The sequence below is a fragment of the Nipponia nippon genome, unplaced genomic scaffold (assembly GCF_047370975.1).
Source record: "Nipponia nippon isolate SJK-2023a ecotype South Korea unplaced genomic scaffold, ASM4737097v1 scaffold_8, whole genome shotgun sequence".
NCBI lineage: Eukaryota > Metazoa > Chordata > Aves > Pelecaniformes > Threskiornithidae > Nipponia > Nipponia nippon.
In genome coordinates, this window is record NW_028262402.1 from 35,928,905 (window position 1) to 35,939,532 (window position 10,628).

At 41.7% G+C, this 10,628-nt stretch overlaps 1 protein-coding gene across 1 annotated transcript; it reads left to right on the forward strand.

Moving 5' to 3' along the window:
* The first annotated feature begins 579 nt into the window (after positions 1-579).
* RFK (riboflavin kinase) lies at positions 580-7,460 on the forward strand. The gene is made up of 4 exons (XM_087742588.1): positions 580-810; positions 2,540-2,691; positions 4,030-4,132; positions 4,789-7,460. Exons 1-4 carry the CDS (start codon positions 729-731, stop codon positions 4,917-4,919), a joined length of 468 nt encoding a protein of 155 aa, XP_087598714.1. The 5' UTR covers positions 580-728; the 3' UTR covers positions 4,920-7,460.
* Positions 7,461-10,628: the final 3,168 nt, after the last annotated feature.

The window sequence follows — 10,628 nt, forward strand, 5'->3', positions numbered from 1 at the left end:
CCCAGAACGCACGACCCGCCCGACACCGCGCAGGCTTTTTCCTTCCCAGGGCGAGGGCGAGCCCCTGCCCTCGGCCGCAGGGCGCCCAGCCCCCGGCAGCTGGCCCTGCGCCACACGCCCGCCTCGCCTACTACAGCCGGCGGCCGGACGGCGGCGCTCCGGGCGGCCCAGAAGCGCGCTGCGGCTGTGGCACGGGGGGACGGGGCAGGAGGGTTTAGCAACGAGCCCGTTTCACACCCGCCGCGGTGCGCGGGAGAGCCCCGGCCGGGCCGGGTGGGGAGGCCGCCGCCACCGCACGCCGCACTCGCGGCCCCTGCCGGCCGGGCCCAGGCGCTGCCCTACGCTGCCCGCGACGCGAGGGCAGGGGAAGGAGCGGGTCCGCGGGCAGAGCCGCCGGGCAGCGCGGCGCCGCAGGCCCCGGCAGGCCCCGGCACGCCCAGGGCCGCAGCGAGGCGGCAGACTGAGCATGCGCAGGCCGCCCTACCGGGGGGGGGCGGTGTGGGCAAGTCCATTCTTGAGGGGAGGCAGGCGCCTGCCGGGAAGCTGTACGAATTCAAAACTGGAATGCCCCCCCCCCCCCCGCTTCCTCCCCTCTTTTTGGTAGCGCCTAGAGCGAGGCGGTGGGAAGCGCCGCGCGCGGGTGGTAGCGGTTCCGCGGCGCTGGGAGCTGCGGGCGGCTCTCGGCGGCGTCGCGTGCCTGCCCGCCCCAGCGGCGGCCGCCGGCCGCCATGAGGCACCTGCCCTACTTCTGCCGCGGGGAGGTGGTGAAGGGCTTCGGCAGAGGCTCCAAGGAGCTGGGCATCCCCACCGGTGAGCGGGGGGGCGCGGGGACCGGGCCGGGCCGGAGCGGACCGGGGCGAGGGTGACCCCTTCCGTGGAGGCCGCCGGCGAGGTGTGCCGCCGCCGCAGAGCCGGGCTGGGCCCGGCCTTGGCCACCCCGCGCGGGGCCGGTGGTCCGCACCGGCTGACCTGCAGCCGCCGGTGGGGCCGGCGTCGGGCCAGGGCTCTTTCCGCAGCCCGTAGCGCTCCGGCCGCCCGAGCGGAGACGTGCCGCGCTGCCGCGGAGGCACCGCCGGCGGCGGCGGGCAGGAGGGGCAGGGGCGGCCGGTTCTCCGCCGGAGGGAGGTGCGGGAGCTCGGCCGGTGGCGACTACGGTCGTTTGAGCTCTGGAGACGCCCAGCTGCCCTGCACGATGGCGCTACTGGCATGACTTGCTCTCTCTGTGAATAAGCCTACCTTGTTCTTTGTTAGCATTTTTCTGACATCTTTTTTTTTTCCCCTACATTGCTTAGAGTCTTGTACCTTCTTTTGTGTTATTTTGCCCCCATTCTGCTAAGCGGTTTCTTTCAGTCTTGTTTTTTGTTCGTTTAGTCATCTAATGGTTGTCATGATGATGTACAGGGTGTAGATAAGTGATCACATGCGCGGTATTGTGGTGTGGCAGCTTGGAAAATACCTGTTCGCATAAACCTCAGGTTAGAACAAGAAAGGGAGTCGGCGCTGGGAATAGCTGTAAGGAAGGAAGTTCAGGGGGAATAATGCAGAGGTTAAAAACCAGAGTAGGTGGACTTGGCCTACAAAGAAGTGTATTTTCCTATTGCTCAACTCTGTTTCAGTTGCCTAAGTACAGAGAGAAGTGTAATTCAAGTGAATTTTGGCGTGTCTTAAACAGGCACTGAGGTCAACAGTCATGTTGCACCACTCCTAGCAGACAAGGAAACTGTAAGACCAATCTTGAGGTGCTGGATTTCTGACAACATCTGTTAATAATTTTACATTTTTGTCTTGATTGTTTATAAGGGGTGTACTGGTGTCAGGGAACAGGGGAGGGAAATTGTTATGCTTGTGAGCTTTGATCAAAATTCAGTAACCATGAGGTCTTCAAAATCGACTTGATGTTTTGCACAAAGAGATCTGCTAATGTGGGAAGTAGAAGTAGGATAGTAGTTTTGAAAGAAGGGTTAGGTTCAGTCAGAAGGGAATTTATTTTACTGTAGATATGTAGTTTTCAAAGAAAATCCCAGAAATCCACAGATGCCTCTGAAAGGCAACTTGTACAAAATTGACAGGTGACTAAATCATAATTTACTTTATTTCTACATATTTGATTTCATAAGTAATTATTTTGCTAACAGATAAATAGTTCTGAGATGCTATTTTACAGTGCAGAAGAAACTTGATTTTTTTTCTCATCTTTCACTGTATTAAAGCTGTAATAGTTATCCTAAGAGTGAAATACGTTCTGACTGGATATATTACGTGTTTATTAATTATTACTGTAGAAGAGAATGTGTATAACTGTAAAACATAGTATGCATAAGAGATGTGATAACGGGTATTGCCACAGGGACTGAATTTTATGAAGCTGTTTTGCATTTTATGCTTTGCCAAATGGCACGTTGCATCATTATCATCATCATCAGCATTATGTTTGTAAATAGTAGTAGGCAGAGTTTGGCTTTCAAGTGTTCGAAGATTCTATTACGTCCTTCACTTACATAAAGTTACTCACACTTTACACTTTCTAAAATTTTTGCAGCTAACTTTTCTGAGCAAGTAGTTGAAAGCTTTCCATCTGATATCTCTACTGGTATATACTATGGATGGGCCTGTGTTGGAAATGGAGATGTCCATAAAATGGTTTTGAGCATAGGATGGAATCCTTTCTATAAGAATATTAAGAAATCAGTGGTAAGAATTTTGCTTTCTGTGGGATTTTTATTATAATAAATGAGCCACATGTTGAATTTGAATAAGATAAGCAGAATATGATCCAAAAATGAGATCTAGAAATTCTGTTTGCTCTTAGAAATGTATTTGGTATCCATAGCATATGTTTGTATTCTGAAAAGAAAATACAGAGAGTATGCAGCTGTAGGTGAATAAAGTTTATTTACTTCTTCGTATTCCATCATTACTTAAATACTTAAAAAAAAAAATTAACAGTATTTCTGCAATGGTGGTTGCTTGTGGTGCTGATAGCTAACTAAACATGAGCTTGATAGATGCATTGAATTTACTTGTTATGAGAGCCGTAGCATGAGCTGGCACATACTAATCTATTGTTCTCTGCAATCTGTCTACATTTCAAATAAGAGATGTTGGGGCATCTTAATTTGTAATGATTTTCTGTTAATTCTTCTCTTAAATAATGGAATCCATACATGAGGTGCTGTGGCTTGATATACAGAATAAATATTTGAAGGTACATAATAATAGGATGGAGGAGTTGGGTTAAAATCCTGAGCTGTGACAGCTGTGTTTTTCTTGCTGCCAGGTGCTGGTGCTTTTCCTGAGTCTTACAGAGCTCTGTTTTAATTGTTTAAAACACTTTTATTGTGGCATGAATCTCTGCTTCTAATGTTCCAAGAGCTTAAAGACTCCATAATGTGCTTGTCTTACGCAAATGTATACTTGTTAAAATTTTTGCAGATAACTTTCCTGAGCAAGTAGTCAAAAGCTTTCTATCTGATATCTCTGTGGTATGTGCTACGGGTGGGCCTATGTTGCAGAAGATGTGTGTAAAATGGTTTTGAGTGTAAGATGGAACCCCGTCTCAGCCTTTGCTCCTTCTTGAATTTTATTATTCAGTTCCCATGTGAGCTGGTTGTAAAAGCTCTCCTTAAGCCAACTATTTCAATCAAAATCTTCATAGTTATTTGGATGCATCAACTTAACGATGAAACATTAAGCTTTGTTTGTGATTTGCTGCCTTGGAAATCTTACCTCTGAGAAGTGGTGAAGCATTTCTCCAGAGTAATGGCTTTCTTTTTTTTTTTTTTTTTTGCTATCGGAATACTCTTAAGTGAGCAATTTTTCTTGAATTCCATGCAAAGTACAATTCTCCTTCTTAATATAAGCAAAAGCCCTAGCCTTTTAGTCTTGCATTATACATGCTGAACTAGATGTCCCTTTTATTGGTGTGTGTTGGGGAGAATTAGAATTATGGATATTAGCTGTACATCCTTACAGTGAGGGGAAATAAACTCCAAGTTCATGATAAATGCCAACCTGTTTCTCTTCCTTTAGGAAACGCACATTATCCACACCTTCAAAGAAGACTTTTACGGAGAAATTCTTAGTATAGTCATAATTGGATATATTCGACCGGAAAAAAACTTTGATTCCTTAGGTCAGTATTGCAGGTCTCCCCCAAACTAGTCTCTTACTTCTCTTAGTCATGCAAGTACTGTCTTCACTGTCACTCTTTCCATAATGAGGTGCTTTGTCTGTTAACCTTTGAAATTTCAGTAAAACATTTTCATAAGCTAAATGTACAAGTTGGTTCAATTAAAAAAAAAATTGGAAAATCATAGAATCGTTTAGGTTGGAAGGGCCCTTTAAGATCATCAAGTCCAACCAAAGATGTGGGGGTATGTTCTTATATCACACTAAGAAATCGTATTGTTACTTGTCTGAGGAGTAATTTTAAAATCATGGGCTTGTCATAAAAGCATCAGCCTAGTCTTCTAATATCTTTTTAAGATGCAATTCTGTTAGAATTGAAACAGTTCATGAAACTCTGATCTTGTGCTAAAGTGCTTTTTGAAACAAGGAGAAGGGTAGTGCTTATAATGGTCAAAAATGCAACCCTGGCATGCTTTAAAAAAAAAAAAGAAAAGGCATTTTAAAACCAAAGAATTTTGCCTTTCAAACCTTGTGATAGTAATTTTATTCTACTTCTATGACTGTTGTCTGGTATTCTGTGGTACACCTTTCTTTCACTTGCTATTGTGTGTTCAGAATTCAAACCAAGCTTTTAAGTGTCTCTATCCTTATCTTTTTCAGAGGCGCTCATTTCAGCAATTCAGGAAGATATTGAAGAAGCAAAAAGACAGCTAGATTTACCAGAAAATCTTAAACTCAAAGAAGATAACTTCTTTCATCTGCCAGAAGGCAAAATAGTGAACAACCACTGAGCAAACCCATGCTGCTTGTTTGTTTTCTTTGTTTTTTTTTTTTTTTTTTCTCCCCTGTCATGGAGCTTTTATACTTGCGCTGCTTTTATAGGTACTTTGTTGTCATGCGTCTGTTTAGGTAACTGAGGTTGGAACCAACCATACAAGATATTTCAGTTTCTTGTGTTAATTCATCATTAGCCAGTCATGCAAAAGGAGTAGAAGGCTGGTTTAGGTCCTTACAGGTAAATTGTGTATAGTAAAGTTACCAGTTGTTCAGAGATCTGAGCGTATGTGGAACATGACCAAAGTTCATCGTGACCTCTTCTGACCCTACGGTATTCAAATACAGAATGTTATTCCAACCTCTTTTCCCAGTTTTATGTCATTTTTACGTCTGGATTTTAGCTAGTAGCTTAGAAAATTTTGCTATTGAGTCAGAAATTTCCTGTGATGCAGGAAGCCAATGATTAGATAACAACAGCAAGATTAACTCTCTATAGTTGTTATTTTTTTATGTGCTACATAGCTGTCATGGTTGATCATGTTATTTTAATTGAAATTATTTATTTTAAGTTTATTTGAAATGGAGGAAATCACTGTTGCTCATTGAGTTGCTGGAATCTGAGATACACTTCTTCATAGTTGACTGTACATATGACAACACATGACCTGTGTAGTTTACTTCTGGGGAAGTGTTTCACTGAAATTCAGGAAATGAGTGACAGTGTGAAAGTTGATGAACTTTAAAGGCTCAGGTGCAAAGGATGCAGAAACAGTATAACAAGACTTCTGCTCATTGGTCCTTAAGGCAAAAGAGGTAATGAAGAGCAACTTTGCATTTTATGTGCTGCTGGCATTTGTCACAGGAAAATGGGGAGAACCTTGGGGATACTCACTCTACTGGCAATAAAATGGCTGACTTCAAGATTGACGTTATTGTAAGGCACGGAGAAATCTCATCAGCTCTCTGCACCAAGTGCAGGTAAGAGCCAAGGTTTTGGCTGACCAAGTAGGTCAATACACAAATGAAAACCTTTGGGGATTCATGGAGTAATATATCAACACTATAGTGGGTATTGGTTATTTGTTATAAATAATTGTGGACTTTCCTACTGTGAAATGTAGGGATAGGTGAATGGGTGGGGTATTGTCAAAATTGGTAGTAACATGGAAAATACTTCTTAAAGTATGTAATGTGTGATTCCAAATCTACTCTTTTTTTTCACTCTTTAAGTTTTTCTGTCCCCTACTCAGTGGAACTAGGTAAGCTGCAGTGACTTTGTCATGTTCATAATCTTTTGACGTCAGCTTGTGATGTGGCTGGAACATTTTCTGAACTTGAAAATGGTTCTGTGGATATGTCTCAACTGTAGTTCTGTGTCTGAACTACCACGTACAATTTGGAATGCACAATTTCTGTAGTGCAATTTTATAAATTTACTCCTTGTCCTATCCTGTTTGAATCCTACTTTTCACTCTGGTGTTCAGGAGAGTTTTAACAAGGTAGCCGTTTGGGTCTTTGTGGCAGGTGCTGTCAGGATGTTAGTTCCAATTCATATTGTTTTAGCATTCAGCCAGTATCACGGGATATTATTAGAGAAGAGGTCTTGAGCAAATGAAGGACTCATGTTTGCTCTGTAGGACTTCAGGAGAAACTTGATTTCATCTAAATGAATTGCTCACCAGTGTTGACAGCAGAGACAGATGGAATACAGAATTGGGGTGGGGCAGTTATCAGCAGTTAGATATACTTTCTTGTAAAGGAGAAGAAAATAATTTAGTGGACTTTTACTATGTAACATGTTTGAAACTGTATTTTTAAAAAGTCTGTAAAGGAATTGTCTTGCAAGAGTGACAATTGGATTTTTTTACATTTCAAAATGGAGGGATGAAGGGAGAATTTTTTTCTTGCAAAGATTTGAGGCATTCTTGAGATTGTAATAATGTCAAAATCATACATTTTACTTCTTTTCTTTTAAAGAATAAACAAAAGCCACACGTGTCAACTGAATATATTTAAAGACTAGATTGTTGTTCATCATGGTACTGTAGCTAAACACTCATAGCCTTCTTTACAATCATTTTTTGCCAGTAATTTCATGTGTCTGTTGTGGAAACCATGGTGCCTTAAGCTGATTGTATGAATAGTACTTTTCTGTATCTGCTAATAAATGTTACTATCGAAAATTCAGTTCACTGTTTGTAGAACCACTGTGCTGTTGACAGAGAACAGTGGCAAAGGGAAAACTTGAAAACCTGGTAGTTTGCTCTCAGATCTTTGCTGAGGTGTGATGTATGGATACACTGAACTAATAAACTGCTCTTTGTGGTTTTGTCTTCGAATTAGAGAAAATGTTATTATGTCCATTTGGCTGAGTGTACCTGTCCATAGTATTTAAGAGAAAATGTTATATATCAGTTGTTTAAGCTCAATACATAATTCCTAGCACAGTATAAACTTTATGAAGGGTTATATTTTTGTATTATGTACAAACTGTTTATTTCAGTTTATGTTGCTGCACTCTGCCATTAATAAAGGAGCTGTAATTGACAAAGTTATCCTTCTTGTTGCAGGTTTCCTTTCTGCTGCTGTGCCTAGCAAAGTTAGTTGTCTCAGTCTTATGCAAAGCTTTGTGGGGGTGACTGCCTAAAAAGCTGGACTGACAGAAAAGCGTAGTGAGATGTTGTTCAGCCTTCCTAGTGTGACTGAAAACTGGCCCCACTCTGGGGACTTTAGTGCTTCAGTCAGAACTTATGGGAGCTACAGCCTTAGAATTCACAGCCTGAAACCCATGAATCGAGTTGTCTATACACTTTACACTTTCTTCAAAACTTCTTAAAACTGCTTGTTCCTTTTAGGATTCAGATGGAAGAAGTTGTGTTCTTCTCCTGTGTTCTGCTTCAAATGTTAAACATTCATCTAGGTCAGGGCAAAGATGTATCTGCTGCTGCTTGTTGTGGTTTAACCTGGCAGGCAGCTAAGCACCACACAGCTGTTCTCTCACTCCCCCCTGCAGTGGGGTGGGGGAGAGAATCGGGGGGGGGGAGGATATTAAAATTTGTGGATTGAGCTAAAGACAGTTTAATAGGACAGAAAAGGAAGGGCAAAGAATAATAATAATACTGATAAAAGAATAGACAAAACGAGTGATGCACAGTGCAATTGCTTACTGCCTGTAGACTGATGCCCAGCCTGTCCCCAAGCAGCGATCACTGCCCCCCCCTGTCCAATTCCCCCCAGTTTCTATACCGAGCATGACGCCATGTGGTACGGAACAGCCCTTTGGCCAGTCTGGGTCAGCTGTCCTGGCTGTGCCCCCTCCCAGCTTCTTGTGCACCCGGCAGAGCAGGGGAAGCTGAAAAGTCCTTGACTGGTGTAAACTCTGCTCAGCAAGAACCAAAACATCAGTGTGTTATCAACATTATTCTCATCCTAAATCCACAACACAGCACCATACCAGCTACTAGGAAGAAAATTAACTATCCCAGGTGAAACCAGGACACTGCTGAAGGAGAGTCAAACCTGTATCTTAAAACACATTACTGTGGCTCTGGCCTCTTTTGGGAAAAAGTTCCTCTCATACTTTCATTCTTGGCAACTCTTTACATGGAGACCTTCATATAACCTCTGCCTGGCATCACTGAAGTGACATCAAGAAAGAATGTTACGTATTGTGGTGGTATATGCGGTGAGGGTTGTTTTTTTATGTCATATGCAACAGAGTCTTCAGTGTAGGCTGGTATCTGTCAGAAATCATGCCTTTAACAACAGAGTGCCCAGACTGCAGGTGTGGATTTAAGGGAGAGAAATCCTCAAGCACCTGTGTTGTTCAGGGCTTTTCGTTAACGCTCAACGCTATGATTTCCAAGCATCTAGGTTTTCTACTAGTTTTATCCTGGAATTAAAACAAAATTTAAAAATATCAGAATTCCTTCAGATGTCTTTTGTAATGAATGTGCTTTATATAGAGGTATAACCTTTTTTCCACACATGCTTGTATTTTCTGAAGGGAGAACAAAGGTGTAAAAACAAAAAACCAACCTAATAAGCAGAAGGCCATACTTGTTAGTGGGGTGGTTGGAAAACTTAAGTAATGTACTCTTCCAGAGGAACATTTGGGTAGGTTTGTGGCCTCTCTTGGTTTTTAAATAGGCTGAAGCTTTAAATACATTACTAATGATGGCAGTTATTATCTAATTAAGTGCATAAATGAAGGTAATGAACTCTATCTTGATCTATAATGGTTGGGAACTAATTTTGGCTTCTTGTTTGTGGCTCAGAATAGCCAAGTGCGTAGTATCTTTTATGTGTTCTTAAATTTGCATTTGGTTTGCTGCTTCTATGGTGCTAAGATTCGTAAGTGAAAGAGGAAGGCACCATTCAATGCAATCAATGAATACAGTAAGATATGTATTCAGCATTTTTGTATCCTAGTGATGAGAACTTGGTGAGGGAATTAGTTTTTTGCATAAAGACGGGGAAAAAAGAAAATTTGGAATTGAAGATGATGTTAAGAGACAAGAAGAAAGGATATAACAAAATAACAGGATGGGGATTTTGGTCACGGCACTTGCAGTGAGCAAGGATGGAGGAACTCAGGAAAAAAAAATGAGGAAGAACAGTTTAACATAATGGTTGTTAGAGAAGTGTAGAACCTGAACTCTCCATGAAAAAGACAAGTCCTTATCTAGATGCTGAATAGATAATATAAATGAGGAACAATAAAAGAACATTTATTTCCCTTTTTAATACTCAATTGAATGCGTAATATAAATCCGCAAAGTCACGCTAAGAAAAAATAAGTGCATCTGTTTTGTTGGTTAAGGAGGCCTGCCTCCTGCTTAAACCTATTCTGAAAAGGGACAATGGAAAATGTTGTAATTGCTGCCTACTTTACAACTTTATATACATTCCCAGGGAAAAATCTTCCATTATGTTCACAATTAGTGAAGTCTCAGGATATTTGTTAAAATGGGCTTTTAGGCATGTATTAGGCAACTCCCTAAATATTTCAGAACAGTAGGAAACAATCAACAAAAGTAGGAACATATGGTACTTACTTGGAAAGAGAGCAGAAGTTACATGTGCATATGATGTCTACTATTAATTTTGGATCTTAATATCTATAAATTTATCTAGTTCATTGCCAATATGTATGTCCAGCCAGAATCTTCAGTCATCTGTTGTTTGATGGCAGGAGTGATAGCTTATGTATCCATCTGTATGTTCTTGCAAAGGTAATACTGTTATTACAATATTTTGTATTAAATGGATTCAGCACTTGAAATGAGCTTTTAAACCATCATTCCTAATCCTAGCATCTTTGGTATTGCCATGTACCTACTAAGTAGAAAAAAAAAATGAGTCAGAGTGGAAAAAGATTCTTAGTCTTTCTATTCAGAAGTCCTTTTGAACTCTCAGAACATCTGTCTGTTCCTCATCAGGTTGCATGTTTGGTTATTCCCTGAAATTCAGGCTTGAAATCTTGAAATTTCATACAACTGATAAATACAGTGGAGGTACTTGGAAGAGAGTCACAACTGTAAGTCTTTAAGATCATGTCATAGATGCGGCTTCGCTGGGAAACGTGCTACATGATCATGAGGAAAAACATGTTGGCTTTGAGGAGCACAGGTGCACCAGATGATACCAATAAAGACAGTCTGGGTAAAATACCTATTGTAGTATGAATTGCTTTGCAACTATAATTCCATAGTAGTAAACTA